The sequence below is a fragment of the Ahaetulla prasina genome, chromosome 7 (assembly GCF_028640845.1).
Source record: "Ahaetulla prasina isolate Xishuangbanna chromosome 7, ASM2864084v1, whole genome shotgun sequence".
NCBI lineage: Eukaryota > Metazoa > Chordata > Lepidosauria > Squamata > Colubridae > Ahaetulla > Ahaetulla prasina.
The window spans coordinates 85,339,649-85,358,040 of NC_080545.1; the positions used below are offsets into that span (position 1 = coordinate 85,339,649).

An 18,392-nucleotide genomic window follows, 5' to 3' on the forward strand; every position below is an offset into this window, starting at 1 on the left:
ATACAATTTCAGTTACAGATCAGCAATTGGAAGAATAAAGGTAAAGGTTCCCCTCGTACATATCTGCTAGTCATTCCTGACTCTAGGGGGCGGTGTTCATCTCAGTTTCAAAGCCAAAGAGTCAGCGCTGTCCGAAGACGTCTCCGTGGTCATGTGGCCAGCATGACTCAATGCCAAAGACACATGGAACGCTGTTACTTTCCCACCAAAGGTGGTCCCTATTTTTCTACTTGCATTTTTTACATGCTTTCAAACTGCTAAGTTGGCAGAAGCTGGGACTAGTAACGGGAACTCATCCCGTTACGCGGCACCAGGAATTCAAACCGCTGAACTACCGACCTTTTGATCAACAAGCTCAGCGTCTTAGCCACTGAGCCACTGCATCCCCTAATTGGAAGAATAGTGAGCTTATTTGAGGACATCATTTAAGGCAGGGGTCGCTTTGCTGGCTGAGAAATTCTGGGAGCTGAAGTCCATAAGTCTTAAAGTTGCCAAGGTTGGAGACCCTGAATTTAAGGGGTTCTAAAAACGAACAAAGGACAGCCAGAAAAAATGTAAAAAAAAGCATCCATTATAACAGTTAACATCAGGCCAATGACATTTCACAGAGGTGGACGAGGCTATTCCTGGGGATGAAGCTTCTGTAGATGCAGTTGAAAAGACCCTGAGCATCCTTTGGAAGAGCTAAACCATTAACGCAAAAAGTGAGCTAGTTCAACTCGATGATCAAGTACGAATAGTGTCATGCTTAGACAGAGAGGTCATTGCATGGATTAAAACGACAAGGAAGAACATGGAAGATTTACTCATAGTCTTATTCCTAGCTGAAAACAGCCCCAAAATATGTCAGAGACAAAGACAGGGTAAGATGGATTCCCGGGATTATGAAAAAACAAACAAACAAACATCAGGGAGTAAAACTTGTGACATTTGAGAAGTAGAGAAAATTTAAAGAAAGGATGCTCTTATCAAAGACGCTAATCTTGTGTTTATCCAAAGTTATGTAGAGCTGACACCGTTTACTTGTATGGTAGGCAGAGATGCAGTTTTCATAGTGAAAAGACATAAAGACGCAGAAGATCCTTGGCTCGAATGTTTTGGATGATAACTGAGCAAGGACCATGGAAAGACTCCAAGAAGGGGCCCACTTAGTAATAGGAGGAAACAAGCTATGGGAGCTAAATCTAAATTGTTTAACTACAAAGAAAACGAAAATTGATGAAATACTAGTGGTATTTATATAGTAGAAGGAAAAACTGAAATTGCCGCACAAATAAATCCTAAAAGCTTAATAGGGTCTTCCATTTAACACTTAACAGAAGACAAAAAGGCATCAGTGCTGGCAAAGAACAAGGACTAATCTGTTTCTATCAAGTAGAAAGGCAATATCTATTCCATTTTGTGTTATAATAGCACAAAGTAGAAGGTTTCCTTCAGGTTTTAAAGATACTTTAAAGCAGAGTTCCACAATCTTTCTAGCTTTGCGGAGCTGGTGGGGGGAGGAGGGGTTGGTTCTGTGCGAGGGAATGGCAAGCAGGCACAACTCCATTTGTGCGAGAGGCCAGCGTACACACACACACACATACACACCCCACCTGAGTAAATGGAGTGTGTGTGCTGGCCCGCTGCTTCCACGGCCAGGATCCAAACGGCTCATGGCCCAGTAGTGGGCCACGGCCTGGGGGTTGGGGACCCCTGCTTTAAAGAAGGCAAGATTTGGAGAACACCCACTAGACAATTAGGCAAGGACTCGTGACCTGTAGTAGGACTGTAGTGTTTTCAATCTTTCTTAAAATCAGCAGGAATTCCGCCTCAGGCTGATATGGAAGGACCTGAAAGAGAAATTGGCTTGGATATTTATTTTTTTTTGACATCTTTTATTTGAAGCTGGTAGGAGAATTACATTGGCAAGGTCTAGAGCAGGGGTGTCCAACTCAAGGCCCGGGCGACAGATCTGGCCTGTGGGATGCTTAGATCTGGCCCAAGGGGCCTCCCTGGAAACAGCGAAGGACAGGCCCACAGTGCCTCTGCCAGCGAAAGTGGAGCCCGAGCTCCCTTTTCACTAGCAGAGGGTTGCAGGAGGCTGTCGCAGCTGAAAACGGAGCTTGGGAGCCCGTTATCACTGGCAGAACGCTCAGGCCCCCAAGGCGCCCCCTGATATGAGTGACATTGAACTAGCCATGCCCACCCCAACCATGCCCATCCCAGCCCTCCAAGGTCAAACACAACCCTGATGCGGCCCTCAATGAAATTGAGTTTGATACCCCTGGTCTAGAACCTTATAACTCTTCCCCCCCACCCACCCAAAGTAGACAGTGCTCATAGGGGCCTTTTCCCAAAAGGAGGTACGGAAAGGAAAAGGCCCCTTGCCTGAATGTCTGTGGTATAAAGTTCTAGCACTAAGCTCAAAATTTGATCCCTTTGTCTTCTCAAGGGTGAAAAAAGAACTTTGGGCTGTTTGTGAGTCAGGAGATTCACAACTGGAGTAAATTCAGAAAAAGAGCTTCAAAGCAGATCTTGAAGGGCTGGGGCTGGAAGCTATTGAAGAACTGTGAGCTATAAATGATAGTGTATTTTTTTAAGAACGAGGAAAGAGATATGCTCAAGTCACAACATGCAAAGAATGCTTCTCAAAGGGTCACCAAAATGGCCAAGAAAAAGAGGAACTGAAACAGTTTTGTCAGATTACTACTCTGCCATTGAGAGTTGAAGGAATAGCATTTTGCTTAGTCTTTTTAATTCCCAGCTGTTACTATGCTACAAAGATACTACAAACCAAACCAGACCAAAAACAACCAGACATCCAACATACAGAATATTCTTTCTCTGTGTATTTGTGTCATGTGTTTATTTATCTATTGCTCATAAACTCAAAATATGCAACTTATCAGGCAATCGGTTCCTGATAATCTGTATCATTAATAAATGCAATTATCCTTTGTTTTATGACAAATATAAGCTATTAGATATTAAATCTTACTAATATTCCTATTCAGCAAGAAGTGCCAATGATTTCACTGACTTATGCAGTGTTTTATATTTTAAATTATAATCACAAATTCTAGCTATATTATCTTCCTTTTATCATTATAAAAATATCATGACCGGGATATTTACGGGACCGCCTGCTGCCGACAGTTAACTCCCATTGTCTGATACGTCCAGTGCGCGCCCACAGGGAGGGTCTTCTTAGGGTGCCGTCGGCTAGTCAATTTCGGCTGGCGGCCCCCAGGGGAAGGGCGTTCTCTGTGGGGGCCCCGGCTCTATGGAATGAGCTGCCGGTGGGACTCCGTCTCCTCCCTGATCTCCGGACCTTTAAGCGTGAGCTCAAGACTTTCTTTTTTCACCAAGCGGGGCTGGCCCGATTGATTTTAGTATGGGGGTTTTAGTGGGTTTTAATAGGGTTTTTACCAAGGTTTTAGTTTTGATAAACTTTAGCTAATATTTTAAGTTACAGCGATTGAATCAGTTTTTTAAATTTGATATTGTATTTTAAATTTGTTGGGATTTTTGTCGTTTTATTGGCTGTACACCGCCCTGAGTCTTCGGAGAAGGGCGGTATAAAAATATGAATAAATAAATAAATAAATAAATAAATTATCTCTAATCAGTGTCAAGTGTAATTGCTTGAATCTGGGCCACTGACAAATAAAATGATCAGACACTTGGATCTGAAGTACATTGGAACTTCCACCTGTATTAGCTAGAACAATTAAATACCTGAGAGATGTCAAGAACACATTGTAATTTTGAGCACCTTTCAGCAAAATAAATGCTTGTGTATATAGGTAAAGGTAAAGGTTCCCCTCGCACATATGTGCTAGTCGTTCCTGACTCTAAGGGGCAGTGCTCATCTCCGTTTCAAAGCTGAAGAGACAGCGCTGCCCGAAGACGTCTCCGTGGTCATGTGGCCAGCATGAATCAATACCAAAGGCGCACAGAACGCTGTAACCTCCCCACCAAAGGTGGTCCCTATTTTTCTACTTGCATTTTTTATGGGCTTTCGAACTGCTAGGTTGGCAGAATCTGGGACAAGTAATGGGAGCTCACCCCGTTATGTGGCACTAGGGATTTGAACCGCTGAACTGCCGACCTTTCGATCAACAAGCTCAGTGTCTTAGCCACTAAGCCATCGCGTCCCTGCTTGTGTATATAACTGAAGTTAAATAGTATAGTTGGCAGAGGCTTCCATAAAACATTTCTAAATTCCATACATATCAACAAAACCTTATTTGAAACGTCCCGTAGCCAAAGCCCAACTAAGGGGAAAAAAATGGCCATCTGCAAGTAAAGAAATGTTAGTATGCCTGAATCACATGTTCATGTCACATGTTTGCGAGAGGAACTGAGGAGCAACACGAATATTTTGCATAGATTGTCCTTATCTCCTTCTGCACATCAGGCAAGAATTTGCAGTCTATTACTTCAAATTCCGCATTCCCTTGATAAACTTGGTAGAAGACTAGAAATAGTGACTACAAGTTCCCAAGGTAGTTCAATGCTGTTACATTACTCACTTTCAAAATTACCTAATTGCCTAATTAATTCTCAGGTCTTCAATGTGCCCATGGATCTCTTTTATTCTGCTTTCCAATTTCACCACAGCATGCAGTTTTGTGAGTAAGAAAGCCTCCTACCTATCTAGCCAATGTAACAGTAAAGAATGGATGTTACTTGGTTTAGCATTAGTAGCTATTCTATGAACATGCCTTGGGGGGGGGGGATCTTGGAACTGTATTGAATTACAAACTGAATATGAGATCACACCGTGAAGCAACTGCAAAAAAAGGACATGCCATTTTAGGCTGTATCAACAGAAGGAAGTTTCTAATTCACAGGAAGTCATGAATCCACTTCATTTTAGTCTTGATGGGACCCCATCTTGAGTACTCTGTTTAGTACAGAATACAGATCAACCTAAGGAATCAATGAATCAAGAGTGGGTCAGAGAAGAGCAATAGAATTAGAAACTAAGACCTATGAAAAGATTGAAGGAATTAGCAGTGCTAGTCTTGAGAAGAAGAAAAAATGAAGAGAGGTATGACAGCCTTCTCCAAATACTAAACCTAAAAGAAGGTAAAGCCTATTTTCTATCACAGCAAAAATTTACAGGAAGATGGATTCCAGTTAAATGTTAGAAGAAACTTCCTGATGTAAGAGTAGTTCAACAATTGTAATGACATGTGGGGCTGACCTTGGTAGACAGGGGAAAGAGCCTGTGGTGGGTTTCATAACCCGTTGCTACCGGTTTGCTTGTGGGTGGGCATCTGGGTGAGTGGGCGGAGCCTCCCTCTGCCACCGCTACCAGTTCGCCCGATCTGGGGTGAACCGGTAGCAACCCACCACTGGAAAGAGCTACAGCCAGAAGAAAGGTCAAATAAGAGACAGCTTACATCAGAAGGAGTGTGGGCATGAGGGACCCTCCCTAGTTTCATGGGCTGTATAGGTGATGAAGAAGGAATGTACAGAAATTCTGTTAATTTAACTTGACAATGAAATACGAATAGTTCATCTAGGCATGTTTTCTGTTTGGATTCACTCACAAGATTGACAATAATGGAACTGATTGGTGTATCCCCTTCACTGAAAGTTTTTAAACAGAGGTTAAACATCCATGTTTGGGAAGTTTTAATTTGAATTCCTGAAGTGAACGGGGAGATCATTCCAACGCTATGAGACCAGGAATTCTAGACTAAGACCCTAAACCTGGACAGATAAAATTCCATACTCAAGTGCTTCCAAATATATATTGTCAGGGGTATTGCCACTGAATATCATCCTGTTCATTTCATGATAATTTTCAAATATGGAAATAAAAAACATGAAGATACAGATGAGTTCTTCGTCCATTATCAGCCTCTGGAAGGTATGAAATAATACTGAGGACGCAAAATGGCTTCCTAGAGTCTCTAGACGTGAAGAGACTATTCTGCCATATAACAGAGATCTTAGGTCACATTGAAGATTCACAAATAATTAAGTTGGGAGAAAGAGGAAGAAAGGGAAGTCTGGACTAGGTTGATTTGGACAATGGTGGGGATTTCAGTGTTGTTTGGCATGTATATGCTTGTGGAGCAATAAGGATTTTTCCCTCTAATTTATTCGAGAGACTGATTCATTCATGTTAGAAGAACAACATTCAAATACCAATAATCCATGTGGGATTGTACTATGAATAGAGTAGGCTAGCTGAGGTGTTTATCATATTACCTTACTCTCCAATTGGAACATATCCTGGGAAGGCGGGTGGACTGGAAAGGCACTCATGGCCAAAAAAAGGGCTAGGCCAAGATGCAATCAGTAATGGAAGGGAAGATTGTGCTGACAATTCTCTAAAAGGTACCAGCTACTGAAGAGTGACTCAGTACTTTAGTCATAGGGATTTTGTCTTAGAGCAGGCATGTCAAACTGGCGGCCCATGGGCCCAATGCGTCACACGCAGGCCACGCCAACCCTGGCTTCACAAAGGCAAAAAAATGTCATGATATGTCACGTGATGCAAACGAGTTTGACACCCATGTCTTAGAGTATGAGTAGAAAGTAAGATTTTTTAGTTCAACTGCTGGCTGACTGGGGAATTTTGGGAGTTGAAGTCCTCAGGTCCTAAAGTTGTCAAGGTTAGACATGGATGATATAATCATTAATGAAATATTCCTGGAACTTCCTTAACTTCAAATAACTCCATGGTTATTCTTGATTAAATATTTAAAATAGTTTGCCATTACCTTCTTCTATTTCAACCTCCCAGTCTAGACTAAAGCCTTAGTACTTCCTAGAACAGGGGTTGGCAACCTTAAACACTCAAAGAGCCACAAAAGTCCTAACTGGAAGCCCCCGCATTCAATTCTGGAACCAGCCAGAAGTCCAGTTCCCCCACCATAGAATCTCCTCCTAGCATGGTGTCCTTTTTCCTCTGCCAACCAGAAGTCCGGTTCCCCCACCATAAAGTCTCCCCCTAGCGTGGCGTACTTTTTTTTCCTCTACCTGTTCTAATCGAAAGCCCTATCAATTGTGGAGCCGACTGGGAACAGGGAGCCGCGGTAAAGGGATGAAAGAGCCACATGCGGCTCCAGAGCCACAGGTTGCTGACCCCTGTCCTAGGAGGAGTCCTGCCTACCTATTAAGCAAGTACAGCCAGGCTTAGCCTTTTCAAAATCAGCCAGACTTGGATAAGTAGAAATACTGTAATGTATGTAATTTTTCTGAGAGTTTTCTAATAAAGGACTTGCCTTATTGATGTTAACGCAGTAGAGCAATAGAGCTATAATCATTTTATACAGAAATTCATTTCATTTTCTGATTTCTTTTCAGTACAAAACTATAAACTTCCTCCTATCAAAGTCAATTATTCTTGTAACTTAACAGAAAAAATACTTCGGGTGTCTTATTTTTTTTCACAATAAAATGCCAATAGTATTGGAGGTGTTCAGGTGTCTTTTAGTTTCTTCTAGAGTTTTTGGCAATGTTAAGATATCTTGAGTAGTTGAGCCACATAATGCCTTAGGGCAGGGTGGTCAAAGTCGATTTCATTGAGGGCTGCATCAGGGTTGTGTTTGACCTCACGGACCTGGGGTTGGCGTGGAGAGGATGGACATGGCCAGTTTGATGTCACTCGTGTTGAGGGGGAGGAGGGCGCCTGTGATGGCCTAAGTGCTCTGCTAGCAAAAACAGACTCCCGAGTTCTGTTTTTGGCTGTGACGGTCTCCTGCAGCCCTCTGCCAGTGAAAACGGAGCTCATCCCCCCCCCCAGTTCCATTTTTACTGACAGGGGGGTGCAGGGGGCTGTTGTGGGTGAAAACGGAGTCTGGGAGGGTTGGTGTGGCTCTTCTGAGCTCCGTTTTCAGTGGCAGAGCCACCATGGGCCAGTCCTTCGCTGTAGGGCAGCCTTATGGGCCAGATCTAAGCACCTGGGGGCTGGATCCAGCCTCCAGGTCTTGAGCTTGACATCCCTTCCTTAGGGTTTGTTTCAACAAGCTCCAGGGAGCCCTGGAACCCATCATATTCAAGAAACACATTTATAATTTTTATATCATTTGTTATTCAAGTATGTTTCATTTTGAAACAGGTTATTGGATTTGGTGTTGTTTGTGTATGCTTGTGTCTGTGTTTGTGTGCCTTTGAGTCCTTTCAACTGCCTGGAAGAGTCCTGGTAATCTTTTCAGAAGTGCTTTGCCATTGCTTTCTTCTTCCTAGGGCTGAGAGAGAGGAACTAGCTCAAAATCACCCAGCTGGCTTAGTGCCTAGGGTCACCTGGATTGCTAACCTGGTGCCTTTGACCAATACATCAAATTGGCTCTCTTCTATGTTGATACACTGGATTTTAGTAAACTAATATTTTGGTATACTTTGGTATTCTTTTTGCTGCAACACTGAATCAAGCTCATTGTTTATTATTTAGGGGCCTATTTAAAAATGTTGATGATTTCCTTTACAGCATTTATCATCATATGAACCAAATTTCTCTGCCATCTGAGAAGGGCCTACAGGTAGTTTGTAAAGCAGATGCTTTATATAGATAACAGTTTACATTTCCAGCATCTCAGGTAAGGCTGAAGATCTGTTCCTTATATGAGTTATATATTTAGATCAGTGTTTCTCAATCTTTAAGATGTTTGGACCACAACTCATGCAAGCTGGCTGGGGAATTCTGGGAGTTGGAGTCCTTACATCTTAAAGATTCAGAGCTTGAGAAACACTGATCTCTGCCATCTAGAAAGAATCTGCATTATTTCACAGGGGGCTTTGATGCAATACATCTTAAAAGGAGCAACAAAACTGGTTTAGGTTGTTCTTTGAAATATGGCTCTCACAACTTGATTTTTCAAAACACTCAGAGAGGAAAGGATACAAAAGAAGAGTTTTAAAAATTATATTTATTTGATAAGGAGATCGCAAAAGCTTGCAGTGATACAGTAAAAGAATTAGAAGATCTCATAAGTCTAAAAATGCTGATGTGTTATAAAAGCAGTATTATTTTGAAATGAGCTACCATGTTCACGCTGCATCAATTTAGGTACAATTGAAGTAGGAGGCACCATGTCTCAGAAGAGGTAGAGGGGAAAAGAGATACTAAAAGAAAAAAAATTGCAGATCTCAAAAATTTTCATTTTTGTTTTAAATCTGTTAAACATTATCTTATTTTAGCATCTCACATTAAGTTGTAGCAATTTTCTACAACAATCTGTAGGAAAAAATCTGAGTTTTTTTTCCTACTGAAGATTATCTCCAAAGATTGAATGAAAAGCATGTGTTGTGGGGAAGTCACTTAGTGCTTACAGCCATATTCTTGGCTTTTAGGTTCTGCTGAAGACTCGTACTTAGCTCTGTTGATGACTTCGCTTACCAACCAGAAGTAACTGGTCCTGTTCATGGAGCTAACCTTGAAAAGCATCCAGAACAGAGGTGGGTTTCAGCAGGTTCTGACCAGTTCTGGAGATCTGGTAGTGGAAATTTTGAGTAGTTCAGAGAACCAGTAGTAAAAATTCTGACTGGCCCTGCCCCCATCTATTCTCTGCCTCCCAAGTCCCAGCTGATCGGGAGGAAATGGAAATTTGACAGTTTCCTTCCCCTGGAGTGGGGTGGGAATGGAGATTTTACAGTATCCTTCCCCTGCCATGCCCACCAAGCTACAACTAGAGAACTGGTAGTAAAAATTTTTGAAACCCACCACTGATCCAGAAGCTTCAGCTGGTACAAAATGCAGCCGCACAAGCTAACTTGGGCATCCAAAGAAGAGTGCATTGAGTGCTGGCTGGTGCCGGCTGGTTTCTAGGTCCAATTGAAGGTGTTGGTTATGATCGTTAAAGCCCTAATGACATGGGTCCAGACTACCTATGGAACCATCTTCACCCCATCATATCAGCACATCCACCCAGTCAGATAGGGAAGATATGCAGCAGGCCCCATCTGTTAAGGAATTCCAAATAGTGGGGCCCAGGAAGAGAGTGCTGTCTGCTGTTGCCCCTGTCCTTTGGAATATTCTCCCCCCAGAGGTGAGGTGGTCCCCAAACCTCCAGCCTTTTGAAAATACTGAAAGACCTGGCCTTGCTATCTAGCTTGGGACTCCTAGAGGAAGACACAGCCATGAGGCTGGTTAAGTGCAGTTACCCTTGTAACTGCTACTCTTCAGCACCCTAAACAAGGGTTGTCATAAATTGATTTATAGTAGTCTACTCCTTCCTTCCCCAGATTAGATTTCTTGAAGAGCGTGCCTGATTGGTTTTTCAAAGGGACTAATATCGCTTTTTCTCTTGACGTGGAATTTATAATCTTCGGGATTAAACAGCCCACTCATTCTTTATACGGAAAAAAAAAATACAACAGATGAACAAGCTTAGAACCCTGTCTGCACATTTGGTTTAAAAAGAAAGGGATCAGAACTCTTTTAATAAAACTGCACTAATAGAGTATGCCAGATGCCAGGAATGTTATCTTCAAAGTAGAATTACTTATATATCGAATGTTCTTCCAACTGTTAAGTGTAGCGGAGAAAGAAAAGTTCCTGGTGCATTTTGTAGCATTCGCTATCGCAGTGCCATTTATCCTAACTGTGAGTTTATATGCACTGTTGTAATGTACCTTCAACCCATGTGGGTTATGACTCAGCCCTACTGGAAACCAAAGAGGAGAAGACCTCTCATATGTGTCTATTGCTCTCGCTTTAAACAATGAGAAACATTTCTCAGAAGAGCACTTTTATTTAATGGTCTGGAACTCAGAGGCATAACTATGTGTTTGGGAGCTTTGACAGTTTCTTACTGCATCATGAGTAACCCAAAATATTTACATAACAATGTCTTCCAGAGTTCAGACATTTCATTCCTCTTTCTTGACATAATTCTGCCGCCTTTTCTTAGTGGCAGAAAGTGCTGCCACTTATGAGGAAAATATCATTAGTATTCTACAACAAAGTGAGAAACATTTTCAGTGATTTAGCACAATGGGCAAAATACTGGAGATTAATTTGTATATTATTTTCTTTTATTCAGTAGTCAACCAACAGAAACTGTGGGTATTTAATTTATATATGGTATTCTTAATATAAAAACACCACCTCAACCCACATGGGGTAAATGGCATGGATCTTGCCATCTTTGTTTTCTTTTGCTTTTTTTCTTGATTATCTGGTTTACTGGAGGGTCTTTGGTGCTCTCTAAGCTTGGCTGCTTTCTTGCAAACATTTTATTACCCAAACTAGATAACATCATCAGTACTAGTAACTGATGACGTTACCTATTTGGGTAATGAAACGTCTGCAACAAAACAACAAAGTTCAGAGAGCACCAAGGACCCTTCATTTCAATCCTCAGCTACAAATATTCTCCTTTATTGGCATTTTGTTTATTGTTCTACAATTTAGCTTACCATATGAATAAAAGATGGGTGGAGTTATTTATTTAATCATTCATTTCATTTATGTAAGTGCCCAGCTTGTAACTGTGACTGAGCAATAAACATAGAATTAAAAACCAATAAAAAGGGAAAAAATAATAATAAGCAGAAGATGAAAGACATGAAGTCACAGTTCATGCACGGCTGTCTGCTTTATGTACAGATAGATGTATATGCTTCATTAGTTTAAGGTACCCTATTGCAGGGGTCTCCAACCTTGGCCACTTTAAGACTTGTGGACTTCAACTCCCAGAATTCCTCAGCCTGCTGGCTGAGGAATTCTGGGAGTTGAAGTCCACAAGTCTTAAAGGGGCCAAGGTTGGAGACCCCTGCCCTATTGCTCTGGGATTCTATGCACACTGTAGAACAGCTGTGGGGAACATGAAGATGGCCCTTTTATGACTTGTGGACTTCAACTCCCAGAATTCCTAAGTCAGCCCCAAGTCATAAAGGGGCCACCGTTCCCCACCTCTGCACAGAATCACGAACTGGAAATGCAAGCATTGGAAATGTGCCATGCAAACCTTAATTCTCTCAAATTTTCTATAAAGAATATTTATTTTCGTGCTAGGATGATTCTAATTTCAATGTTGTGGGTCAGCTGCAGAACCTCCTAAAGGGTTTTCATTTCCAACCACTCCAAGCTGAAGTCACACAAGAGGAACAATAGAATAGAAAATAAACACTCAGAAAACTGAATATTGCTTGGAATTTATTTCCTTTTTTTAAATGCACAAAAACAATAATTCGGTTTCACAGTAGGAAGAAATCCAGTTACAGAATGTAAACATGCGCATGCACCGTCACCCCCACAATAAGTGCAAAAAAACCAAAAGCTAAAAGTAAGGTGCAACATCTCCAGCTGTAAATATCAAGCTTTTTGGAGTACATTCCCCTTTCCTCCCTGAGCTCCAGTCTAAATCTCAAGTTGATGTCAAGTTTGCATTTCACAAAACAAGTGGTTTAAATAAAAGCACCTTGGAGTCAAAAAGAGATAAACTACTGTTCTTTTCCAAGATTCAAAGTATTTTAACATCAATGCACAAGCAGTATTGCATATTGTTTATGAAAGTGCCCAGAATAACCCATGTCTTTCAAGAAATGCATTTACATTCAAATAAAGCAAGTCATTGTAAGGTTGAAAAAGAGATGAAAGAGAGAGAGAGAGAGAGAGAACTCGTTTCCCCAGCCAAAAAATATTCTCCACCACATTTTATGCTGGAGTTCCAGTATCCTATGACTTTCTGCTTTGTAGCACTTCTAAAATGTTTCTTACATCGTAAAAATGAAGAAGATTCAATTTTTATCCCTGTTCTTTTGCTATAGTTTTTTTGGCATTCCATATTCTGACCTTTCATCTCACCTGTATGACAGGGTGATTTTGTTCTGCTTTAAAAACTTAGTAAGAACATTGATGTGATGGGAACCCAGAACAAGACAATTCCAAGTCAGGTTCTGAAAAATTCTGTTTCAAAAGAGAGGGCCCCTACACCGATAGTTCCCCAATATACAGTGTAATAATTATCCCTCCTGAAGAGCAAGGCTGTTTATTAATGTTAGGCTAATGGCAGTTTCATACGTAGCAGCAGCTATGTCTAAGCCAGTGTTTCTTAACCTCTGCAACTTTAAGTGGGGTGGACTTCAACTCCCAGAATCCCTCTGGCTAACATGCGATGGGTAGGGGAATTCTGGGAGCTGAAATCCACCCATCTTAAAAGTTGCAGAGATTAAAAACACTGATCTAAACCTTCTAGAAATTAACCCATAATATCTTATTCCACAGAGAAACTTTAATGTAGTTAAGCAATATATTTCATAGAATGACTGCTATCGCATGATGATATGACAGTGTCATCTATGTTAAAGGTTTGTAGCCTTCGTAAAATAGGCAGTGTTCTAGGGTACTATTTATACAATGGCAGTTTTCTCCACGCTGAGTGCTCTCTAAATATGAGGACTTCCAAGTTGTCCAGACAACACATCTATTGCTGACAATTTTGGGGACTGAGGTTACACATCTGGAGGGAGAACAGTTTAGGGAAGGCTAACTTAGAGTCTTATTGAGAACAGATGCAGATAAGATGAAAACTAGCAGACCCTGAATGGCTGTTTTGATATACCAAATGATCCAAAATCTCTTGGGTGTCATTGGCCTATTTTCGTCTTTGACATGTCACTTAATCTAACATGATTGTTTGAGTGCCATTATTTTATCCAATTACCGAGGAAAATAATAAAAACATCAGTCTTGTATCTTCGGAGTCCACAGTGTAAATTTTGACGACTTATAAGGTTTCCAAAGTAATTTGCTATATAAGGGAAACACTTTAGGAAGGTTTAATTTAGCAGTTTGACAGATGCTGTACAAAAGAAGTAGAGATAGTAAAAATCTACTGTTTCCCGACAGAGCTGAAATTCTCTTATACTGCAGTGCCTTGGCCAGATACAATAAGAAAAAATATACAGATATTTTAAAGTGTTTCTCACACCTGTGCAAAAGTGCTTTGCATATTACAAATATTTTACTAATTGGATGAAATATGTGCTACCCTAAAACTGATGTCACTAATACAAAAATTGAGGCTGGACAAATAATGTTTCATGTTGAGTTTTTGGGGATGGTTAACTTCAAGCAATGCAGGTCCTAGAGTGGTCTATTTGTACTGTATGACAATGGAGTATTATACTGTATGTAGCTTTATCTTCTACTGAAAGTTGGCAATTGATTTAAGTAACAAACATAGTAATTTAATCCTTGGTGAAAAGCTTAAATTAACCAAACCCAAGTGAATTATCGGCGCAAAAAAATCATGTACAGTAGTAAAAGAACAACAAAAAATATTTATAAATCAAGACCTCTTGCCTTTAAGAAAGGGATATAACTTGTAAAGATCATTTATTATATGTGTGTATATAATTCCTTATTATAGCTATGTTGCTATAAAAATACCATTATCAAATTTTAGCAGTGAGGTAAATTAATGATAATAAATGATTGGTGTTCTCAGAATGATACCTAAAGGATTTCCTTGGCATATGGAAATATTGAATTTATCAGATCTGAACACACTAATTTTACACCCCCACCTCCAAAAAACCCCACCCTGCTTGGACATGCCTTTATTCTTAGATGCTATCTTAATAATTCTTAGCTCCTCGGTTGGGACTTGAATTATTAATTTCCACCAGTCTTAGACTGTGAATCTAATAATTTATTAAACTTGTATGCCTTTTGATTATCAACAACTCTTAATTGCCTCTCAGCAGACACCTTCTTCAATTCTATGTGTATACACTGGATTAATCAATTTGTTTGTAGAAATGTAAATTTGGTTTGTTTAAACCATGTGAGTTTAGTGAATTTTGGTGAATTATCCAGAGTTTTGTTCTACAACAGACAGCTAAAACTAGAATCCTTTCACCTGTTCTAGCATTCTACTCCTTTTCTATCCTTTAGCAAATGCCTAACAACTAGGCATTAGGAATCCAATCAATGCTCATTCAAGAATATCAAGAAGCAAAGATCCCCACCCCAATATGCAGTCTGTATGCAGCTTTATAAAATCTCTGCTTAGAACACTGCCCTTATCATGTGATTAAATATATATCCAGTTCATAATCTGTGAATGTAAAGATTAATTTCCTAGTAACCCAAGTATCTTGGCCAGTGTGTTGGGTAATTCACTAGTGCCCTCCAGCCTACTGAATTATACCTCCTATCATCACGAGTCAGAATAACTAATAACTGAAGTACTTGGAAACAAAAGAGATGGTAGTTTAATTAATTTTGGGGCCACAGGTCTGAGAAATATCATAATTACTTGAACAGTACTTAACTTCTTAATCCAAAGGGAATCAACTACTTAACTTCCATCTCACAAGCAATTGTGAATATTGGTTTCAAAAAAATAATGTAAATGTTCTTGTGGTTTTTTTTTTTAATATGGGAGATATCCTGGATTGGGCAGGTAACAATTCAGGTTTTTCATGAAAAGAAAATTGCCATAGTTTCATTACATCTATGAGACTGTTCCATGCCTCTGAAAATATGCTTCCCTCATTCTGATGTTTTCCAGATGTGCTGGATCATCACTGGCCATATTGACTGGCTTCTACAACAAGGATCTCCAAACTTGGCAACCTTAAGACTTGTGGGCTTCAGTTGCTGGCTGAGGAATTCTGGGAGTTGAAGTTCACAGATCTTAACAGTTGCGAAGTTTGGAGACCCCCGTTCTAGAAGATACAGCTAGAAGACACCAGGGTGGGAACTCTGAACTAGACTCTTGGGGATAATCAACATACTTTAGAACATTTTACAAACAATGAATAACATTTGTATATTTAAAAATACATATTTAAAAAATTAACACTCACTGTAAAACAATCAAAAAAATACAAGAGACAGGCAACTGTTACAGGAGATAACCACTGAAAAGCAAGGACTCTCATAGCTTTAATTGGCAACAGCAGCAACTGCATCATATAGGTAAAAATGAAGTAGTTATTGGCATAAGAGTCCCAGGGGAAAAAAGTACAAAGGTTTAATACAAGGACTGCAATAAGTATGTCGGAGTTCAAATTTAGAAAGCACCAGTTGTGACTTTCAACACTCTTGGACCAGCAGAGAGGCCTGCAACCTTTGACAGTCAATTTCCAAAAAATGTCTCCAGATAGCAGGAACATCAAAAGCAATTCACAGAAAACAATTTCAGGGGCCTTTGCAAATCAGAAGCAGCCATGAAGAGGAAATGTGGCCTGCTTTAATAAGCTGTACTAAATGTATTTCTTTAAGTTTGGTGAATGATGTCTTTGATCTAGAATTTTATTCTAATGACAATCACACAATCTGTAAAGTGGAAGGGATACATGTGCCAGGAAAACTAATAACAACTTACAGGAAGCACCTATTTTATCTATTAAACCACACGCCTGAATACAGTAAAATTCTCTTCTTAGCTAATAGACGAGGGAGAGTAGAGATTTAAAATTCCATAGTAACCAAGCAAACATTGAATGCTAACTTGCTTGAAACATGCAAACAACCGAACAGCAGCACAACACTCTCATGCCTTGGCCCACTCTGAACCAAGAGCTTGGAATGGACAACTGACCACAAACATAAATTGGTATGAGGTACAGTGTTTGTCCAGCATTTCTAATATATTAGTAATCCCTCTGCCACTTTTTCTTGACAAACCAGGAATAATTTGCATACTTCAAAATGCCAATTTGCTTTAATTTCTTTTTCTCTCATTGACAGTTACAAGAATCCACTCTCTTTATTCTTGGTAGCAATTTAGAATTTGCACAAAAACTTTTGGAAGTTTTTGGAAACGAGCTAGGTCTGAAAAATCCGAAGACATCCAGTCTGACCTAGATAATATTCAACATTTCCTCAGCTCTGAGTCCACGCTGGTATGCGATGATTTGAAATAACTAACTATCACCAAAGGTCATAAAGCAATTTATACCACAAAACACAGGATTGATTCATGCTTTAATTATTGCTATAATCAATTTAGTAGGATGCTTATAATATTACTTCTATAATTCAAACATGTAAAAACACACATATTAGCAAAATAGCTATTTGACCCCTGAAGTCACACTATAAATATATAAAGTACTATCTAGTTGCTTAGTGTAGCATATATATTGGTTTCTTATATTTGTCACTCACTACTGAAATGCCACTCTACCTAGGAGTCATTCATGAAATATGAGATGCCAATTATCTCTCCTGACCAGCAGGGGACAGGAATTAACAGGTTAAGTAGCTTCTGAAGAATCCAACCAGCCATTAACTCAAATTAAACTGAGAGAAATAAATCAGAAGCTCCCTAGTGTTATTAGAAATCTGGTTCATAGGCAATTTGCTCCACTTTCAAATTACCTAAATTGTCCTATCAAATAACAAATTTAAATTAAACCTGTCCTTTCAATATTTGTCTGGACTATTAGGTTTAAACTCTTTTTAAGGGATTCACTCAGTGACAGCAACTAAGCAATTACATTAATGGAAAACCCCAAGGCTCATGTCATGCAATTACAGTTTCTTCATGCATTAAAAAAAAGCCTTAGCGTCTTTTAAATATTCATTCAAAGGCCAAACCATCATGGCTTCATTCCCAAATATTGGCCATAAACTAAATAGGCCCAGAATTTTCCAGACCCAGAACTAAATCCATTCTGATTTTCCTTCAGGTTTCCTTCCAGTTTGGCTACCAATGGTCCAAAAGAACAGCCTAGCCACATGAATGTTTTTGGCACAAAACGCTTCCTTGAAGGAAGCATCAATTTCATGGTCAAATAGAATCCTCTCAATAGCACTTTGACTTGACAGCCCATTCCTGAACCACCATAAAGCCCCCATATCTAGGCAGAGGAGATCGAAGCTTGTCAACCTCAGAAACCACTAGAGTTAAAGGCTATGGGGGCCCCTCTTAGCTGTCCAGAGAAATCAAGGATTATCGGTGAGGTTTTGATGTTTTGCTATTCAGATACCACATTAGTGAGAGTCAGGTGATACAGGGATACAGCAGTCAAGAGTTTGGGTAAACACAGAAATTTAATTAATGAAGCCATATTCCAAGCCTTTTCAAGCAACGCTAACATTATAAATAATTCATCAGTTACCCATTTCACAGATCAATTCTTTTGAAAAACTGGACCCACCATAAGGAAATGCTGAACTGGTTGTCTGTGTTTACCTGAACCAGATTCAAAACAAGATTTTTAAAGGTCATTTTTGAAGAGATTTGTCTCTAAAACTACAAGATACGTTGCTCCTTCCCCCAACCTCCCCCATGTACATATTGGTCCCCAAGCGTCTCCCCAAACAAATCAGGGGTTACAATGCGCTGGTTAATATCCTAGTGCCGATAAAAACTCTCCCAGTATCTGCACAAGGATCTCCGACTGGACATAGAGAAAGGGGACTCCAAATGCTACCAGCTGGCACATGAAAAAGGAGTCCAAAGGATTTTGGGCTATGTGGTACC

The 18,392-nt window shown here is 40.0% G+C and overlaps 1 protein-coding gene across 27 annotated transcripts in view; it reads right to left on the bottom strand.

Annotated features, from left to right (window-relative positions):
• Window positions 1-18,392, bottom strand: part of MICAL3 (microtubule associated monooxygenase, calponin and LIM domain containing 3) — a 227,890-nt gene that overhangs the window by 57,213 nt on the left and 152,285 nt on the right. The window contains exon 26 of one of the 27 annotated variants that reach the window (XM_058190715.1): window positions 11,864-18,101. The exons of the other annotated variants lie outside the window; for them this stretch is intronic. Coding sequence (XP_058046698.1) covers window positions 18,040-18,101 — 62 coding nt within the window. The 3' untranslated portion in view covers window positions 11,864-18,039. Of the gene's footprint in view, window positions 1-11,863; window positions 18,102-18,392 lie in introns of those variants that run through there. 27 annotated transcript variants of the gene reach the window in all.